Source organism: Medicago truncatula, chromosome 2 (assembly GCF_003473485.1).
Source record: "Medicago truncatula cultivar Jemalong A17 chromosome 2, MtrunA17r5.0-ANR, whole genome shotgun sequence".
NCBI lineage: Eukaryota > Viridiplantae > Streptophyta > Magnoliopsida > Fabales > Fabaceae > Medicago > Medicago truncatula.
The window spans coordinates 16,458,459-16,480,296 of NC_053043.1; the positions used below are offsets into that span (position 1 = coordinate 16,458,459).

General features: G+C 34.7%; 3 protein-coding genes across 4 annotated transcripts; 2 read left to right on the forward strand and 1 right to left on the reverse strand.

Moving 5' to 3' along the window:
* The first annotated feature begins 6,178 nt into the window (after positions 1-6,178).
* LOC11441575 (disease resistance protein RPV1) lies at positions 6,179-12,800 on the forward strand. Of its 2 annotated transcripts, none has more exons than XM_024776546.2 (6): positions 6,179-6,340; positions 6,454-6,970; positions 8,108-9,212; positions 9,403-9,690; positions 9,864-11,265; positions 11,703-12,800. In XM_024776546.2, the coding sequence occupies exons 2-6, from the start codon at positions 6,462-6,464 to the stop codon at positions 11,783-11,785; spliced, it is 3,387 nt and encodes a 1,128-aa protein (XP_024632314.1). In that variant the 5' UTR covers positions 6,179-6,340; positions 6,454-6,461; the 3' UTR covers positions 11,786-12,800. The 2 variants fall into 2 exon arrangements, with proteins under 2 accessions (XP_024632314.1, XP_003595039.1); XM_003594991.4 differs by having other exon boundaries at positions 6,184-6,340; positions 6,457-6,970.
* A 1,246-nt stretch (positions 12,801-14,046) lies between these two features.
* On the forward strand, positions 14,047-14,642 carry LOC11437684 (uncharacterized). Its single transcript, XM_039830975.1, has 2 exons — positions 14,047-14,176; positions 14,314-14,642. Exons 1-2 carry the CDS (start codon positions 14,047-14,049, stop codon positions 14,640-14,642), a joined length of 459 nt encoding a protein of 152 aa, XP_039686909.1.
* A 191-nt stretch (positions 14,643-14,833) lies between these two features.
* On the reverse strand, positions 14,834-21,123 carry LOC11444894 (pentatricopeptide repeat-containing protein At5g57250, mitochondrial). Its single transcript, XM_003594995.4, has 6 exons — positions 17,193-21,123; positions 16,805-16,930; positions 16,469-16,716; positions 15,892-15,987; positions 15,177-15,775; positions 14,834-15,089 (listed from the first exon to the last, which is right to left on the reverse strand). The coding sequence occupies exon 1, from the start codon at positions 20,495-20,497 to the stop codon at positions 17,285-17,287; it is 3,213 nt and encodes a 1,070-aa protein (XP_003595043.1). The 5' UTR covers positions 20,498-21,123; the 3' UTR covers positions 14,834-15,089; positions 15,177-15,775; positions 15,892-15,987; positions 16,469-16,716; positions 16,805-16,930; positions 17,193-17,284.
* Between the last annotated feature and the right edge of the window lie 715 nt (positions 21,124-21,838).

Genomic DNA, 21,838 nt, shown 5'->3' on the forward strand with positions numbered 1-21,838 from the left:
AAGCAAAACGAATGCCCAAAAGCATGGGCATGAAGTGATAGTTCCACTTTCCTTTCTACTGCACTAGTTCCAAAACAAATATGAAAATGATTTGATCCAAGAACATTCTGAAGTATGTACGAAGAACAAACTTCACGGACCAACCTATAAAATTTGACCTGCTGGAATAAACGTCGACATGCTGGAATAATATGACCCATTTCTGTAACATCAACAGGAGCATGTTGGAATGCCTCATCAATAGCTTTGGTATCAGACGTGAAATCCACATTGTCGAAGGACATGTCATTAAGCCATTCCAAAGTATGATGTAGTGCAAGTGCTTCCCCAATGGAAACGGGACAATTCGGGGATATGTGTATAGTTTTAGCCACCAAAAAAGTGCCTACTTCGACACAATAAAAATCTCAATACCTACTCAGTAAGTTGGTCAGATAAAGATGCGTCAATATTGCATTGAAGACGACCACGATGTGGTGGCTTCCATCGCAATTTCCTTGTTCAGGAATTGCTAATATAAACTTTGATGTTATTAGAAGCTGAAGGAACCTGCTGTGATAATTTATTTGTCGGGACAACACTACTACCAGCTTGCCGAGACATATGAGAATTGCGAGTTGTTGCAACCTGAACATGCGCCAGATTTCAATTTTCTAATAACCTAACACCAAGGTCAATAACCTAGGTAACTGTTTATGCTATTTCTTGCCGGAGCTTGAGGTTTATGTGTTTCCAAAGACTCTAGAGGGTGGAGGCAAAACAATTGGGAGTTCTCTCTAGCTAACTCATGCAAGAGATGAAAGATGGTATAAACTGTTGTAGCTGTGAGAGAAAGTGCATGTTGAATTACATCCCAAAGGCCACTCCAATTCCAAACCCGCACAACAAAAGCGCAGTTAAAGAAAACATGGTTAAGGTCTTCAAAAGGCGCGTCACAGATCATGCATGACAACAGACATTTCACCCATTTATCTTGGAGTTTAACACAAGTGAGAAGCAACCTATGCACATATGCTAGATTAAATCTATAATTTTGGTGGAAATTTTAAATGCCAAATGCCGGACCAATAGCCAGGTCGACAAAGATGGGAAGTATCCACTAAATCCTCTACACATGAGCTGTAAGAATTCTTCACCGAATATAAACCATTTTTCTCAATCAGAAAAGTTTGTAATTTATAGAAAAGTGCATAGCATGCATATCATTGCATTTGATGGATCTTTAAGTGCCAAATGTGGCGATTATTATTATTTCAATGGATTAAGTGTCAAATGGGGCGATTATTATTATTATTATTGTTTCAGTGGATTCTTAAGTGCCAAATGGGGCGATTACTTTTATTTCAATGGATTCTTAAGTGGCAAATGGGGCGATTATTATTATATGTCAATTGGAGCGATTTAATGGATTTTTAAGTGCCAAATGGCGCGATTATTATCATATGCCAAATGGGGCGATTCTTTAATATATGCCAAATGGGGTGATTAAAACTATTATGCTAGTTGGGGCGATATCCGGATCATGGTCTATTTGCATTTCATGCATCTGCATCAACATTGAGTCTTGAGTATTGTGTTTGTTCTTTTAGTATATTTTAGAGTAATGAATAGTTTAAATTAAAAAGAAATATCTTAGCACGACTCCTAGATGATGGTTGTATATTCTTATTTGATGTCTTAATTTATTATTGATTTTATTTGGTTTAAATGCTCTTTTGGTCTCTTAAGTATTTATTTGGTATCGCTTTGGTCCCTTAACTAAAAAAAAGATTGTTTGAGTACTTTATCTTTATCTCTGTTATCTGTTTTGGTCCCTTCCGTTTGATTTATGTTAAATTTAATAAAAACATTAACCGTCGTACACGTGTCGTTATAGCATTGGCTCTGCACATCATCTTCTTCATCTTCATTAAAACCTTCATCATTCATCAACAAAACCCAGAAGAAGGAAAAAAAAAAAAACAGAAAAGCGAAAATCAAACCTCGAAATTGAAATTCATCATAAAATCAATCCTAATTTCAAAATCAAAACCTCCAAATTCCAAACCCTTTTTCCCAATTTCAATTTCAGTTTCCCCCAAATTTATTAAACCCTAATTCCATACCTATGTCACCATGTGTATCTGCCTTTTTTCTTTCTTCCATATCCTTCATATTATCTACTTTGTCCCATAGAAAATGATTTGAAAAGATCCATGGCAGAATGAACTTTGAAAAAGAAAAGGGATTAGAAAATTGAGGAGTGATAGTGAAGAAGGGATTTGTGTAAAGATGAATGCATAGAAAATCTCTTGATTGAATTGTAGTTAGCGAAGAAAGAAACCAGATTGGATGGGATTGGGGGTAGGTTATGTATATGTCTCTTTTTGCAACTATGTTTCTCAAACTACCAATTCAACAAACAAAGAAGGAGGCTTAGATATTGAGATTCAACACATAAGAGAAAAGATTGAAGGATTTGCTGATTTGATAATGTTTTTTTAAGTTGTTTGGATTATTGTGATTTAATAATTTATTGGTTTCTTGAGTTTTTTTGTTTTTACTAGGTTTGATATTGAAGTTGATGAAGTTAGATGATGAATTTTTCTGAATTTATTTGATGCAAATGATGCTGATTTTTTTTTTTTTTTGGGTTGGTCTGTTGTTGATGATGAAGATCATGAAGAAGAGGATGGAAGGAGAAGGAAGAAGATGAATAATATAAACTCTAACGTTTTTTTGAATTTATTTAACAGAAGGGACCAAAACAGGTAACGGAGATAAAGATAAAATACTCAAACAATCTTTTTTTTTAGTTAAGGGACCAAAGCGATACCAAATAAATACTTAAGGGGCCAAAAGAGCATTTAAGCCATTTTATTTCATGGGTGTTGAAGACTAACACTTACAACCTATATTTTAGGTACCTCATAAGAGATGATATGTGCTTGATGTTTTCATTGAAGCGTGTACCCGGGGAAACAAGTTTGGGTTTTTGAATTGTAATTAGATTAGAATAACTATTTTTGTTAAGTTCTACTTAAGAAAAAAAAAAAAAAGATAGTCTTCTTTTTCTAAACAGAAAGAATTAAACGTAATGTCTTGGATCAAAAATCCAGGGCGTTACACTTACTAATCCGGAAATAAATCTTCTGCCAAACATGATATTTAATGTAGGAGCAAACACCATTTCGATCTCTACAAATCATGGGTGGTAATCTTAAATATTTCCCCGTATCTATGATATCTTAGACGTCCATAATGTTGGTAACATAATTCTTGAGGTTCACAAGAACGTTTTGAATGTAAAAGATCTTCGATTTAGGTAAATGGACAGATCATGAATTTTATCTAGAGTGGAGACATTGAAAAGACGAAATTTGTCATTGTTTCTTGGTACAAAACCTGCAAACCTCTTTTCGAAGGTGGTTTAAGCATCAGATCCCTCTCTTCATTAAATGAGGCTTCAAAAATAAAAGATTTTAGAAATTCTACTCAAGTTGGGGATTTGCTTCTTCAAATCAGAGTTCTTATAAAATAGAAAGAAAAAAAAATTGTACCAAAAAAAAATAAAAATATCTCACCATATTCACTCATCAATATGGAGTAGTATAGGGCTGGACATCGGCCGGTAATCGGTGCCAAAATTGAAAACCGACACAACCGACGGTTGGATTATCTCAACCCATTTCCACCCATATTCGTCGTTCAGTTTCGGCGGTTTCGGTTTAACGGTTATCACGAGCAAACGGTTCGACATTATCGGTTTGGCATGAAATAAATTTTTAATAAAAAAACTTCACCATACTAAAATTCTCCAAAATCTTTCAAAAAGTCGAGAAACAGAGCAAATGAAAAATGTCAAAAGATAGTCAGATGAGATTTATCGTTGAAGAAGAAGGAAGAAGTGATACATATAGATATGGGTTGAGAATGATGAAGATAAAGATCATCAAGCACTAACAATGGTTGGATTACATTTTATTTACTTTCTTGAAACAACAGTCACATAAAAAAATATATGTCTGTGTGGAGAAGAAGGTTTGTGGAAGATGGAAGAGTGAAGCGAAAGAAAGGAGTGTAAAACTGTGGATGTTGAGATTGAAAGCATCAATGGAGGTTGGTTGTTGGAAATGTTGAGTGAGAGAGAAAGAGAAGTTGCCAGCGGCACAATTGGTGTATGAGGAAGGAAAAGGAATAGAAGTAGGGTTTTGTTTTAATTGTTGGGCTGAAATCAGTAATTGGCCTAAGTAAAATACATATATATGGTCAGATTCGGTTTTCGATGGGACTATCCACCCCACCCGAAACCGTCTAGTCCAAACCAACACAAACCATGACCTTTGAACCGCCTAACCCGAATTGACTGTGTAACCCGAACTGACATGCTTTGGGTCAAACGGGTCGGCCAATTTGGGCCGGTTTGGTGTTTTTTGTCCAGCCCTAGTGTAGTATAAAAGGTGAATTTGATAATACTAACAATCACTCTAGCTGGTTGATTGGCTCTTGGGACACTATGAACTTTTGGAGTGATAATTGGTGTGGAGCTCCTCTATCCACACATCTCAATCTTCCTTAGTACATCTCTCAAAACCTCACTACTACAGTTCCTGAATTCATAGACAATGCAAGATGAAATATTCCCCTAATTGTGCACAATTCTTTTCCCAATCTGAGCTTACTTGTGCAATAATTATCAATTAAATCATTCTTTTCATTTTTTTTTCCCCATTTCATGGATGAAGATTTGGGATTTTAGAAATTAGGGTTCATGGTTCCCCAATCTAATTCTTTTCATTTTTTTTTTTGAAGGAATTCTCTTCATTTTTATAATTTAGTTCAATTTTTTAATAATTAATCAATTAAATTTTAATTTTTATTATGTATACAATTAATTATTTCAATTAATGAAATGGAAAATAAATAAGTTAACGTACACATGCCACATGATCACTTCCATGTCATTAATGAGAGTGATAAATCACTAAAATTGATGGGGACTTAAAAAACCCAAAAAATATAAAATAGGAGTATAAAATGGTAGTTTAAAACAATAGGAAGATTATTATTTCAATTAAATCAAAATAGAAAGAGCAAAAGTACATTTATTAAGCTTATATTCTTTTGGGATAAATAAGTAAATGATCCTCATAAATATATCAAAATTTGATTTTAATCGCCTAAAATATTCTTTAGGTTTCTGGTTCTTCTAACATTTTTCATTTATGAAATTAGTTTGTGCTCTACATTGGATTTTACACTAGAGAAGGGACTAATTTCATAAATGAAAAAATTTAGAGGGACAAAAAACGTACATAATAATTTAGGAGGATTAAAATTAAATGTTGGTATATTTAAGGGGACTGTTTACTTATTTAACTCTATTCTTTTTAAGTCAGAAAGAATTATTTGCTCAAGAATAATTCTTCAGTTGTGCCAAATGGAGGAATCTTTTTTACTCTCTCCGTCCCGCAATAAATGACCCATTTGAAAATGTGCAATTTTGACCTAACTTACTTTGACCATATTTTTCCACTGATATACAAAGATAAATAATATCATATAAGATGTCGTTAGACTCGTCTCGATGAGTATTTTCAAAATATCAAATTTTCGTAATTTTTCAAATATATTATTCAAGATATTTAAGGTCAAAATTATGCATTGGTATGCGTAATTAGGTCAACTGTCTCATGTATTAAGAGACAGAGGGAGTAGGTTGGAGTGAAATAATTGAGTTAAAAATTAATTTCGAGTGAAATAATTGAGTTGAAATTATTAAGATGATAACAATCCAGACAGCCAATCAGAATCAGCCACGTGTCAACTCATTATCCACAAAGATTCTTCTCTCTCCGTTCTCCTGCACACCACTCGCGCCTGTCGGCGCGTGTTGCGCACGCGCCAAGCTTGGCAAACCGCAAGCTTACCCGTGTCCCTTACCCAACCCGTTCAACAATGTTGAATGTGTTCAACACTTCCCTCCTCCATGTCATCTCTCAACGCCATTCAACTCCCCATTGGAGCTTTATCACATGTTGAAACTCACTTTCAACACAACCATTGGACTTGGTCTTAGTTGTACCACTGAAGAATCATTCATTACTTTCTTAATTTTGTCCTACTGAAAGAAAAAACGCGTCTATTACTTTCACCTTTTTTAAATTTTAAAGTCAAAAAGAAACGCGACTACTGTGTCACTCATCATTATGACTAAAGCCGAACGAAGCTTCGTGGAACTTACTACTAATTATCACTTGCTATTTCCTCATATTATGAATATAGGAAAGAATAGAACTTAGAATTTTAAGAGAACACACTCTAACAACGTAGTTTCATCTTGCTACTGCATCATAAACAGGTAATTAACCTTTGTCTTTTTTTGCCATTTTCCTCCTGCTTCACGACGTGTTTTTTTTTTCGCACTCTCTTCTTAACTTATATTTATAATATATTCATTCCTTGGTTTTGCAGCAGTTGTAATGGCTATGCAAATAAATATAGGTGCTTCTTCTTCTTCTACTTTGGAGGTGGCTTCAAATTCTTTTGATGTTTTTATTAGCTTTCGTGGTGATGATACTCGTAGAAAATTCACAAGCCATCTTAATGAAGCTTTGAAAAAGAGCGGCCTTAAGACATTTATAGATGACAACGAGCTTAAAAAAGGAGATGAGATCTCATCAGCACTGATCAAAGCCATTGAAGAGTCATGTGCATCTATAGTCATCTTATCAGAAAACTATGCTTCTTCAAAATGGTGTTTGAATGAACTCGTCAAGATTCTAGAATGCAAGAAAGATAATGGACAAATTGTGATACCAATTTTCTATGAAATAGATCCATCTCATGTGAGATATCAGATTGGGAGCTACGGGCAAGCCTTTGCAAAGTATGAGAAGAATTTGAGGCACAAGAAAGACAACTTGCAAAAATGGAAAGATGCTCTCACCGAAGTCTCCAAATTATCTGGGTGGGACTCTAAAAATTCAAGGTAAATAAAATGAATTATCCATCTAATTTATTCTTCATGTCACGACATGTATGTAATACTCCCTCCGTCCCAAATTATATGTCGTTTTAAGAGACAAAATGGATTGATTCAATATTGGATTTAAATTTCGATGAATCAAAACAGTTCATTAATCCATTAACAATTTAATAAAATGTCTTTTAAAACATTCAATCTAATCCATCCATTTATGAAATTCATCCAAACCATTCAATTATGAAATTCATCAAAACAATTTTTTTATTAGGCCAAAGTAAGTTTTTATTAAGAATTACAAAATATTGAAATAGTTTTTTTTATTAAGAAAGATGGCACGAATCAGTTTTCAATAATTTTTATTATAATTTATTTAAAATGTTTTATGTTAATAAATAATTAATATTAATTAAATAGGTGGTGGTGCTCTGGCCACAAATTAGAGATCCGGTTACCTGCGGTAGTTTATGGCGAAGCGATGGCATTAATCGGTGGTGCTTCGACGTTGACCAATCAATTAATATTATTGTTTATAGTTTTTTTACCTTATGTTTTTTAGCTATTAAATTAATTTTATAAATACATTGTTTATATTTATCAAATGAAAGTGTATTATCATTTCTGATTATCTATTGAATCTTTAAAATAAGGTGTTCATATAGATTTTCAATTGGATAGATTGAATCCAATCAATTAATAAGTTTTTTATTTGATAAATGCATTCGATGAATTAATCAATAGATGTATCGAATGGATGGATCAAATTGCCACCGGTAATTTTGAGAGTCACAGTTTATTTTACTTGAAGAAATTTTTTTCAAACATTGATATTATTGTTGTACCCTCAATACTCATATCTCACAATTTTAAGAAGTTGTACGATCCATCATTAATCATTGGCTATATTCTTTTAATACTTCATTAATTTGCTTTGGAAATTCATTGCCTAGAAAAAATAATAGAGCACTAATCAACCTACTCTATCTTTGAATTTTCATTTCATGAAATCTATTTTTTCCTTCTTTCTTTCTCAATCATAATGATAACAAATTTTATGCAATTCCCCTAAAAAATTATTTATATAATTATTATCAGCACAACATGAATGTTGACCTTTTTATTCCCTTTCCATTCATATGGTAGGATTGAATCGGACTTCATTAAGGACATCGTCAAAGATGTTTTGGAAAAACTGAATCACGGACGCCCATTTGAAGCCAATAAGGAACTTGTTGGAATTGAAGAAAAGTATGAAGAGATTGAATTGTTAACGAATAATGGGTCAAATGATGTTAGAACGCTTGGATTATGGGGCATGGGGGGCATAGGAAAGACCGCTCTAGCAAAAAGTTTATATGGTAACTATTGTTCTCAATTTGAATATCATTGTTTCCTCGAAAATGTAAGGGAAGAATCAACTAGGTGTGGACTCAATGTTGTACGTAAGAAGCTGTTTTCTACATTGCTGAAGCTTGGTCTTGATGCGCCTTATTTTGAAACCCCAACTTTCAAAAAAAGACTTGAACGTGCAAAATGTTTGATTGTGTTGGACGATGTTGCAACCTTAGAGCAAGCAGAAAATCTAAAGATCGGTCTGGGACTAGGTAGTAGAGTCATTGTCACAACAAGAGATAGGAAAATATGTCATCAATTTGAAGGATTTGTGGTATATGAGGTCAAGGAATTGAATGAAGATGAATCTCTTCAACTATTCTGTTGTAATGCATTTCAAGAAAAACATGCTAAAGAAGGATACGAAGAGCTCTCAAAAAGTGCAATTGGATATTGCAGAGGCAATCCTCTAGCTTTGAAAGTTTTAGGTGCGAATTTTCGTGCAAAAAGCAAAGAAGCATGTGAAAGTGAATTGGAAAAGATAAAAGAGATTCCTTATGCAGGAATTCATGATGTGTTAAAACTGAGTTTCTATGACTTAGATCGTACTCAACGTGACATATTTCTAGACATTGCCTGCTTCTTCTACCCAAAAATAAATCACTTTTATTGTTATGGACGGCGAGAATACATAATAGATCTATTTAATGCTTGCAAATTTTATCCGGCAACTTCAATAGAAGTCCTTCTTCATAAATCACTCATGACTTTTGGATATCGTGATCAAATCGAAATGCATGATTTGGTCGTAGAAATGGGACGAGAGATTGTTAAGCAAGAAGCTCCGAAAGACCCCGGAAAAAGAAGTCGATTGTGGGATCCCGAGTTAATTTATGAAGTATTTAAATACAACAAGGTAAGTGGAAGACTTAATTACTTGGATATATATATATATATATATATATATATATATATATATATCAAATCGAATATTTGATTATTAAGAAGAAGCTCCTAAATGAATGTATATAATTGATTATGAAATATAAGCAAGATAAATATGTATGACAACCTTTGCTAATTATTATTCAAAATTTTGTTTTCAGGGAACTGATGCTGTTGAAGTTATACTATTTGATACTTCTAAAATTGGTGATGTATACTTGAGCTCCAGATCCTTTGAGAGCATGATCAACTTAAGATTACTTCATATCGCCAATGAATGCAACAATGTGCATCTCCAAGAAGGTCTTGAGTGGTTGTCTGATAAATTGAGGTACCTTCATTGGGAATCATTTCCACTTGAATCTTTGCCATCAACCTTTTGTGCTCAAAACCTTGTACAACTTAGCATGACCCATAGCAAGCTTAGAAAGCTTTGGGATAGAATTCAGGTACAAATTAATTAATGTGTTTTTATATACTTGTTATTGTTAGTTTGTTCATTTCTATAAGCTCATTCATATAGTTGTGCTTAATTATGTTCAGATTTCTCTTTTAGTTAGTTGATAATCATGAGTGAAATTTAATGATTTCTGAACAATGTGATGTTTCTTTCTTCCTACAGAAGCTTGACAATTTAACAATCATTAAACTTGATAACTCTGAAGACCTGATTGAGATTCCGGACTTATCAAGAGCACCGAATCTTAAAATATTATCTCTTGCTTATTGTGTGAGTCTCCATCAACTCCATCCTTCCATTTTCAGTGCCCCCAAGCTTAGAGAACTATGCTTAAAAGGTTGTAAAAAGATTGAAAGCCTTGTAACTGACATTCATTCAAAATCTCTCCAAAGACTGGATCTCACTGATTGTTCATCCCTCGTACAATTTTGTGTGACATCAGAAGAAATGAAATGGTTGTCGTTACGTGGCACAACTATCCATGAATTTTCATCATTGATGTTGCGTAATAGCAAACTAGACTATCTTGATCTAGGTGATTGTAAGAAGCTTAACTTTGTTGGGAAGAAGCTATCAAATGATCGAGGATTAGAGTCTCTTTCAATATTGAACCTTTCAGGATGCACACAAATCAATACATTGAGTATGTCGTTCATCCTTGATAGCGCACGATTTTTAAAATATCTAAATCTGAGAAATTGTTGCAACTTAGAAACCCTCCCTGACAACATCCAAAACTGTTTAATGTTGAGATCCCTTCATTTAGATGGTTGCATAAACCTTAATTCACTACCAAAGCTTCCTGCATCCTTGGAAGAGTTGAGCGCCATTAACTGCACATATCTGGACACAAACTCCATTCAAAGAGAAATGCTTGAGAACATGTTATACAGATTACGCACCGGAAACCACTTTGGTTCACCTTTTATTTCTCCAGAAGGCTTTTTCAATTTACTTCTTCCGGTTGCCGAAGTTCCATGCGGGTTTGATTTCTTCACAACGGAGGCTTCAATCATTATTCCTCCTATTTCAAAATATGAATTCTATCATATTGTTTTATGCGTCTTTCTCTCTGAGGGGTTAAATCTTACTTCTTCCGGAGTTAATTGTACTATATATAATCACGGAGACAGAAGCGGCGGATGGAATATAAGTTTTGAGCATGTGAGCGGGGCAATGATTTCAGACCATGTAATGCTATTCAGTTCGTCTGGCGGTATTTACCATCAGACGAGGGCGGATAATGATCATTACAGGCTTTCATTTGAAGTCGAACTTTATGGTAAAGACTGGGAACAATTGTCGTCAACTAAGGGGATAAAGGGTTGTGGGGTCATCCTTGTATCTAGCTTGGAACATTATTGTTTGCGGTTGGATGGTAGTAGTAGCCGAAGTAAAGTTGAAATTGTTGAATTACCCTTCAATGCTCAAGTTTCTGATGAGTTTGATCAACATTCAAATATTGATGATGATGAAAATGAAGATGCCCAACAACAACTTCTTATTACCCCCAAAGAAAATGAGGAAGACTTGAATTATAAATCTTCTTGTGATTGTTCAATAGGTACAAATTTCCAGCCACTTTCTAATTTTAAATTCAATATTTATTTATTTTTGGTTTAATTTCTCTTTTGACCCTTAAAGTTTAGTGATTGTGCAATTTTGATCCCTACTACTTTTTTGACTGATTTTGGCTCCTTTTGTTTCCCCTTTATGATTCGGTAGTGTCCCTCCCCATTTTAATTTTATTTTTCCAACTTTTACATTGAGGTCAAAAGTGATTCAGCCACTTTGGAGAAAAAAATATCAGGACTCAATTGCTAAAAAAAATATTGAGCTCAAAAGTGAAATTAAACCTTTATTTTATAAAACAAAATAATTAATTTAATCCTTCAAATAAATAAAATTCATTGTTTGAAAAATACTTCTGATATATTGTAGAAAACCATGTCAGATAAATTGCAATGACATTGTGTTAACTTAAAACATTTCATTGGACAGGTCTTTTGCTGCAGCAGCTCCTAGAAGTGTCAAAACGTCTATTTCTCTTGTGTGTCAAGCTAAACGATAAGACAAAATCGTAGCTTTCATTGAGAAGTATAGCTTGATGAAAACTGCTCTTGACACATATGATAGAGCTGAAAAACATATGTAAAAAACGAAAATGCCCATGCAGCAATTTACTACCGAAGTAAAGAATCGGCTGCAATTAACTACAGAAGTTCCTTCAAAAATTAACTGCCGACGAATAAAGGAAAAAAAAAAAAAAAAACCTCGGCACTTAAGTGCCGAAGAACTCATCAATTTTATTTTTCAATGTGGTAAAGCATGTATTAAGGGTTTTCTTGTTTCTCCATAAATTTTAATGCTGTGATCGACCCTTCTAAGACCTACTACTTTATTCTACCAAATTTAATCTACTATTATGCCTAACCAATTCATAGATACCATATTTTTTACCAACCACTTATTAAAAGCTGAAGAGTCCTTATCCCTGCCCTTTTCTCCCACCAGCTTGCTTCATGTATGCACATGACAATAAATCCTCCTCCCAACCATGGTGTCAACTATTACCATTGATTTCAAGCGTGCAAAATATTCCAAGTTAGAAAGCCAAGTCTTAGGGAAGTAGCTTCTTTACCAAACTTATTGCCAAAAGTATGGAAACTCTTGTTTTTCATTAATCCTAGGCCTTGATGCAGCTGACGAAAATGGTGATGTATTTGAGATGTGCAACATACTACTTAAGGCAATACGTATTGAAATTTGATGAGTTCCTCGTTTTTTTTCCTTTTTTCGTCGGCAGTTAACTGCCGAAGTTTCTTCAGTAGTTAACTGCAACCGGTTCCTTACTTCGGTAGTTAACTGCCGCAGGAACATTTTCATCTTTTACATGTATTTTTCAACCCTATCATATGCGTCAACAGCAATTTTCTAGCTTGATGGAGTGAATTGGTAACATAAAGTTGTATGCATGTAATAAATTCACCCTTTCAATATTTACAGACATTACCTTTGTAGAAATCTTCCTAATTTTATTCAGTTATTTTGTATCTTGTTTTTGTTGGTATTAATCAATAATGATTGTGTTTTTATTCATGGTATTCTTCTTATGCATTATGATGTTGGAAGCTGTGACATTTGGCCATTTATTTATTTTTAATCAAAATAGATGCAAAGCCGCGGTTGAATTTAGTTTTTGATTAATGTTAAGGTACCAGTTTACAACATGTTTCTATTCTTGTGTTGAATCTTCTTGAACATGTTATATGAGGTTTGTAAATACCTCATCTCTTCTTTTGGTTATATTTCACCGCCATCGACCAACAACTCTCCTCTTCCGTCCTCTATGTACAACACTCCAAAGGTGGTAAACTGTAATCTTTTTCGAGATCTCCTTTACATTTGTACATTTATTACATACTTTAAGCTTTTATTTACTTTCATGTTTATATGCATAACCCTGAAAGCTAAGCAACGACGAAAATAGAAACCGGCTGCGTTCCAGAATGCAAGGTGTAAAAGGAGACAAACTGCAAGAAGTAATTCTAGCCAACCTGCAAGTAGAGGTGTATTTTCCTTGGCATTATTGTGTTTCAGATTTATCTAAAATTTAAATCCTGCAAATAATATTCATTTTATTCACGTGGCTGTTTCGTTTTAAATAATATTGTGTTTCATTTTAAATTGTCCAAGTTATAATATAAAAAGATATCTATCCCACAAGAGCTGTGGAGCTATAGCTTCGTGTAGCTTTTCTGCAGAAAACGTGTTTGCAATAAAATATAATTAAACATTTCTCACAACAGAAATATAAAAGGTTAGGTTTGGGAAAAGCATATTACTTCATCTGTTTCATAATGAGTGTCACTTTAGCCAAAAAAAAAAAAAATTCAACAGGAATGTCACTACGATTTACAAAGCTATAGCGTAGTACAACTCGTGTGACTCATAGCCGTTTATTAGCTTCTTAAGCTATTGAGGTTCACATGACCGTATCTTTATATAACTTCTCGTAACTCATAGAGTTGTAGTCGTTTCTTAGGTTCTTAGGCCATCCCCAATGGTGAGGTCTTCACCATTTAAGATCCGGTACGTAACAGGTACGAGAGAAAATTTTTGGAGGTCTTATAAGACCCAATGTCTCACTTAAGACCCCCAAATCTTAAGTGGGACTCGCACCTTTTTAATATTAAAAAATTGTTATGTAAAGATATAAAGTTATTGATAGTTGATTTGTGGATACCATTTATGCAATTGGCCAACAATTGTATCGAGCTACAGGCCCTTCTCATAAGATGTTGTAAGTTTGGCCACACAAATAAGTAAAAAATTCTCCTACTGCATGGGTAGCTTAACTGATAAGGATTATGATTATAACCAATTGATATTAGGTGAAGAAGCATATCTTGCAGGCGATACTACACCCTTTCAAGTGTATAATGGTGTTAACCATGTAACAATGGAAGGCATAAGTATAGGACAAAAGAGTCTTGACATAGCTCCAGGAACTTTTAAGATGAAAAATAATGGCACGGGGGGGGGGTTATCATTGACACAGGAAGTAACCTCACCTTTTTAGTTAATGATGTATATGAATTACTATGCAAAGAGGTTAGAAACCTATTTCAAAGATTAAAGTTTCAAGAAGTTAGGCTCCAAGGTTCTCCATGGGCACTTTGTTACTTTGGGAGTGTAAGTAGAGACCTGAAAGGGTTTCCAGTGGTTACATTTTACTTTGCTGGAGGAGCAGTAATAGGTTTGGACACACTAAACTTTTTTGTACAAGCTAAGGATGATGTGTTTTGTATGAGTGTACATCCAAGCCATGATCTTTCAGTCATTGGGTTATTAGCTCAGCAGAGTTACAATGTGGGATATGACAAAGATAAGGGCCTTATTTACATCGAAAGCATTGATTGCCAACTTCTTAGTAGCTGATGGTTATTATGGATGCATTCAGAACATCAGTTGACTAAGTTCAAAATTTATGTAATCAATCTCTTAGCTTGTAAAATGGCCATTAGTGCCACTTATCAATATATCAATATAAGTCACAATATCTATATTTATAAAACGTAAGTGCAATTTTGATCCTCTATTTTACATAAAATGAATTTATTTTTCTTAAAAAAACATAAAAATGATTGACAATTAATTCATTTATATTTCCTTTCTATCATAAAGTTATTCCAAAAACATCAAATACAATTTTTGTGATATTTTCATGCTAGACTTCCCCCATTAACGGTAACCTTGTCATCAAGGTTGAAATTGGGATAAGTCAACGTAATTTCCGTTTTGTCTTCCCAAGTTGCAGCAGTGGTATCCAGTCCTTCCCTAGTAATAAGCACTTGAGGAATAGAAGTTGTGCCTCTCATGATGATCCTAGAATCAAGCACAGAAGTAGGTTATTGAATAGGCCGAGTTCAGATGTAGTTAACGGAAGACGAACGTATGGTTAAGTAATATTACCATGAAATGGTTTCAATTGTGAAACATGAAAGATAGGGCGGACTTTTGCAGTGGAAGGCAGACTCAACTTATAAGCTGCAGACTGTCAATAATGAACCAAAGTTGCGTGAACCGAACTTTTGATATTTCCGCAGTGCTACCGAAGACTGTTGATAAGGTTGCAATTTCACAAGGACGTGCTCACCCAACTGGAACTCAAAATGGCGGCGTTTCTTATCAGCTTGATGCTTCATAGTTTGTTGAGCCTTGTAGAGATGGATTGTAGCTGTGACAGCAATTCTTCTCTCTGTGCTAACTGGGACTGCAAATCTGCAGTGTCTTTGGAACTACCCTTTGAACGAATCAGCATAGAAAGATCACGACCATAGAGGGCCTTGAAAGGTGTCATGGCAGCACTGATGTTATAAGATGTATTATACCAGTATTCTGCCCAAGGAAAGGCCTTGGACCATTTGAGAGGGTCAGTAAACATTAAACAACGCAAATACATCTCGAGACATTTGTTGAGAGCCTCAGATTGTCCGTCAGATTAAGGATGGTACGCAGAACTCATCGTAAGTATGGTACCATGAAGCTTGAAAAGTTGTTTCCAGAAGTTGCTAGTAAAAACTTATCCCGGTCAGCGACAATGGAAGAGGGCATCCCATGAAGTTTTACCACAACTCATAAAATCAATTGTTACAGAATGACTTAAAACGCAACCAAAATAATATACCTGTATAATGAGCTTCAACTTATAAGATTAAACACGATCGAAATTGTAACCAAGTCCTTAAAGCCTTCAAAATTTCATCTTCTGATTTTCCATTGCCTGCATACATAATAACGAATCATAATGATTAACAATTAAATTATATTTCCTTTCTATTATTAAGTTATTCCAAAAATATTAAATACAATCTGTGATCGTCTCTCTCACAGCCAAAGTTTCATCTACCCTATTTCCTTTCCTACTCTTCACTCCCCTACATAAAGTAAATTGAAAACAAACAAAATAAATAGTTTTCATTCAACCCATCTATAGATTGAATTCAACAGAACTAAGGCGAAAAAATATCACACCTAAAACAACGAAGAATTCAACAGATGATACACTTAGATAGCTTAGAAACCGAAAGTTTTCCACCAAGGAAGAAAATTATGACAGTCCCTAACTCTCTCACCCTTGAAAATCATCACCCCAACAAACATGAATAATATCACACCTAAAACAAACAAATAACAGAAAGCGAAAAAAACAATATATAGCGGGAAACACACCCCAATGAAGCTAGAAAATAAACATATCATACCTTTAATGTACTCACAGTTGTACCAGCAACTGGCTCTTTTGCGCATCTTCTCTGCCGCAGTCAAAACACATGAAGATTTCCCTGATTGCTTCCACAATCACTCAAGTGTTGCTGCTTCTATTTTAAACGTCAACCCATGTCTCCAGATGAAGCCCAAGACGAGATAAGAGATAATTGGAAGCGATGCGATCATATCACCAACCGCGGGAAGCAGAAACAACATTAAGAAAAGCAGAATAGAACCTTCCCTGCAGCAATGGCAGAAACAAAAAGTTCAAAAGTGGAGAAGACTTTGCATCCATAAATTACAAAAAAAAAGATAGAAAAGCTAATTACCAATTTACAGTGAATCATTTTGGAAAACACCCAAAACCACAGTAATTGTGAATGTGGAACTGTTCAACCGGCGATATCTGCGTTCACAAATATTGCAATCCTCCACGAAATATTAATGCTTCGAAACTGAAACAAATGTGAGCAATAGTTATATTCTACAAAAACATAATTAAAAATGTGACAAAACCGAAACAAATGTGACCAATAGTTATTGCTATTCTATAATATATATTGTACAGTAATTTTCTTCGATATATATTGTACGCTAACAGAGTTATGTAAGCCATGCCAAATTTGACCGGTTTCATTACACAATGTAACAAAGGGATGGTAAATAATTACACACGCACGCGCTCTTTAGAAACTTAATTGTAAGGAAAATAGATACCTGCAGATCTCATCTGTGTGTTCTCTTTGCTGGCACTACAAGAGTGACGTTTCCATGTCATATGATACTCTTAAATCTTTTATTCCAAATATTCAGTTCATAGACTCTGTCATGTCTGAAACCATTTTCTTTGCCAATTCATTAGCATCCTGCAGATCCCCTTTAGTACAAAGTGCAGCAATTCTAGAATAATAGAAATCAAAGTTACGCAGTCGGGATTTTTTCAAATGACTATCATTATTAGTCATGTGATTCCTTTTATCCCTGGTATCACAAGATTCAAAATCTAAACCACTTTCGCAATACGAAAGTAGAGAGGTGGAAGATTTTGAACCGATATCCACTGATTCATAACTCTTGTGTGATTTATCGGATCCTTGATTATTACAAGTAGACGACCTTTGAGCAGGAAAAAACTCTGAGGCGATTAAATTCAGAACTTTAACAGCTTCTTGAATGCGTCCTTGGTCACACAAAGCAGCGATAAAATCACATATTGACTCGGTATCAACCCTGCTGTTGACAATGTTAATCATCTCTGCAACATTCTTGGACTGTAGCATTTCTCTCAAGACACTCCTTGTTTCTTCCATTCTTCCCTTGGTACATAGACCTCTTATCATATACAAGAACCCCAAAAAATCGGGTGATATATCCTTCCCCTTGAACTTGTAATAGAATTCAAGGGCTCCTTCCATGTCGCCTTTCTGGCAGTAGCAATTTATTACAGAGCTAACTGTGAAATTGTCAAACTTGATATATTGTTTCTCCATATCATTTAGAAGCTCAAATGCCTTCTCTAATTGTCCGATTTTAGATGTGGCAACGAGTAATGAATTGTAAACTTGTGTTTTTGGTTGAAATCCATTGAGAACCATTTTCTTGAAAACATGCTCCGCGTCTTGCAAATATCCCTCCCTGCATAAAGCGTAAATTAATGTAGCATAGGTTATCTCAGAGGTCATCAAATTAAGTTTCTCTAGAGAATCAAATAACCGAAATGCTTCAATAAGACAGCCGTCATGGCACAATCCATTTATTATTGAATTATATATGACTATGTTCAAATTCACCCCCTTCTTTTCAATTAAAGTGCAAAGATCCAATGCTTTATTGAGATATCCTCCCTTACATAAGCCATGAATCACAACGCCGTAATCGACATACATGACCGGTAAATCATCTTGAACCCCCATGAGAAGCTTATATGCATCTAAAGCTCTTCCCTCCTTTATGAGAACCTTGAGAATGGACACAGGAAAAGTGACTGCTGAAGAATTATATGATGTTTTTCCAAGAAATCGAAGTGCACTGTCAACATCTTTCAGACAAATGTATTGTGCGAGTACCTTTTGAACCTTTGGTTCAACTAGACCGTACTCTTTCAGAAAGCAATTCAAAAGGGGCAGAATTTGCTCCCTATTCCCAACAACACAGAGAAGCCTTCTCAAGAGTGAATGATAAGATTTGCACGTGACAGGTAACCCTTTCTTTTTCATTGCCATCCACAATTGATATGCATCATCGAGTAATCCTCTTTTACATAATAAAAATATGGAATCATTACATATTGCATTGTATATATCTAGCTCTAAACTTTCCATTCTGCAAACTAAATCTAAGACCACTTTTGAACTATTTTCTTTGAAAATTGTCTTCATTAACAGCCTATGTGTACCTGTATCCAACATGAGACCTTTGTGATCGAGTTCAAGCAATGCTTCAATGGCCATTTCTACCATACCCTTCTTGCAAAGGCCATTGATAATACTATTGTAGCATGCATACGAAGAGATTGATGTCTTTCTAAAGTCATCAAAAACCTCAAGTGCCTCATTGATTTTACCAACCTTGCAATACCCATCAATCATTGTGCAGTACGTGATGGAATTTGGAACCAGATCCATTTCCGGCATTCCTTTGTAAAGTGCATAAACATCTTCATAAGCCTGCATCATAAACAGTGCCCTGATCAGCACATTACACATTACAACATCCATAGAGATGCCAGCTTCTTCCAAACGCTTCTTCGTCTGCAAAATCCCCAAAACATTATCTTCTTCGGTATACCCGTGCAACAACGTGCTGTACGTAACCACATCTGCGGTCACGTTTTTTGAGAACTCATCCGCTTCCTGTGTCCTCCCATACTTCGACAAACCATTTACAACTGCATTATATGTTACAACATTGGGACCAATCCCTCTCTTCTCCATTTCAACAAGAAGCTGAAACACTCGATCAAAATCTCCCACCCTTCCAAACCCATCAATCAAAACAACAAACACAAATTCATCCAACTCAATTCCCATATCCTTCATCCTTACAAAAAGACCAAATGCTTCCTCTATCCTACCTTTCTTACAATACGCAGACATGATTGCAGTATAAGTAACCTTATTAGGTATAATCCCTTCTTTAATCATCTTAGCTAAGAAAGTAAAAGACTTTTCAACATCACCTAACTTAGAAAACCCATCTATAAGTATAGTATAACTAACAAAATCATGACAAATACCCTTTTCAACCATTTCCCTCATCTTCCTAAAAACCTCAACCAAAACCTTCTCTTCAACATACCCACAAACCCAAACACTATACAAAACAACATCCAAATCCAACCCATCCTCCTCCATCTTCCTAACCAAACCACAAACTTCATCAACCCTCCCCAACTTACAAAGAGCATTCACAACAGCAGTATAAGTCACCAAATTCGGCCTCGACCCCATGAAATTATCGAAAAACCACAAAGAAAGTTCTGGTTTTCCAGCTCTACTAAACGCCGAAACCACAGAACTACAAACAAAATCATCAAAAGGGTAATCCTTTCTATACTCATTCATCAATTCAACAACCTCAATAGCCTTACCCACATGACCCACATTGCAAAATCTCTGAATCACGCAACAAAAAACAATTTTTGAGATAAAAAGACGATTTTTTACCAAGCAATGTCGCAGAACAGAGAGAATCCTTTCTGGGTTTTCGCGCGTGGAGCATAAACCATGAATGAGCATGTCCCACGCGCCAAATGGGGTGTGTGGATTTTGCATCATGAATTGTTCTGCTTGGTTGAAACTGTGTGAATTGAGAAGTGCCCATGTGAGGATTTTGTGAGTTTTGTGAGGGATTTGGATTTTGTTGAAGGTGAATTGATGGAAGAGGTTGATGATTAGGTTGAATTTGCGAAGGTTGAAGAGGAAATTGAAGAAGGTGGTGATTGAATTTGGAGTGGGAGTGAGGCCATGTTTGAGTAGGGTTTGGAGTGAGAATGTGATGGGTTTTGTTGAGGAGAACAACATAGAATGATAAGAGAAGAGTGTTTGGTTTTGAAAATGTTTTGCATTACAATTACAATTACAATGTTGTTGTTCTGAAATCAAATCAGATGCTGCTAGGTAGGGGAAGAATATGAAGTTCAGATGTGTGACAAATATGCTATTAAAACTTTCAACGGATCAGATTAAAATTTAAAAGTCAGTTTTTTTACACACTTGAAAAGGGTTGTCGTAGACGGAACAATGAGTCAGAAGCTGAATATGAGTCAAGACATAAGCTAACCTACATCGAAAATGAAGAAGGCTTGTATACTCAACCAAGTCGGAAGTGTTTACACCCTAAATATATTTGACGAATTCTAAGAGAAATATCAAGATATTTGCATAAAAGTGTTGAAAGAAGGGTTGTATGTTGTTACAAATTATGATTTTGTAAAATAGAGCATAGTTATGGGCAAGGGCAGATCCACTTAGGTGCTATGTGGAGCTCAAGCTCCACATGTGAAGTGACTCGGTAAACAGCTCTCTCTTCCTTATTTCTCTTGAACCAAAGAGACCATTAGTGAGATAGTTTGAGTGTCCCACCGCTAAAGCATACAGGCATGAAATATGTTGGCAAAATAGATGCAGTTTTTTAATACACATTGTTTACACACTGTTGTTTAAGACAAATAGAACAATACAAGATGGAGGTTACAAAGTCAAAAGGAAAACATTGAATTACAATTTTTTTTTTTGAGAATCTATTTGAACTACATGACAACTTCTTGCGAATCATTTATTAGACAATGAACAACATAACAAACATAATGATATTGCCTAGATACTCTTTGTAAAATATTATATTATATTATTTTAAATTTTATTTTTTATAAGGATTATATTCAATTATATATATTATGTAGTGTTAAATGTATTTTTTTATTTATATTTTTTACAAGAGAAATCTTAATGCATTTCATTTAAAATAAGAGTATAGATACATGATGAAATTCAAATGAACATACAAAAACTAGCATGATATGAAGCTACTCTATCTAAACTATGAGCAACTTCATTGACTTGTCTCCTAACAAATCTAACATCAGAGGTTGTCAAATTAGAATAAAGTATGTGCCGACAATCATTAATAATTGACGCAAAATCTGAGATGTTGAGTATAGGATCATAGATGATGTTACCACCACCTTTGAGTCCATCTCAAATCCACACTTTCCAGCTCAAGATCACGTACCCACCGAAAAGAAGACAAGAGTCCAAATGTCTCTCTCCCAAGTCAACACGGTGGTAACCAATTGTTTTGGCCAACTATTGACTATTTTGTATTTAATCCTGAGTCATAGACCTCTGTGACAATGAGGTGCT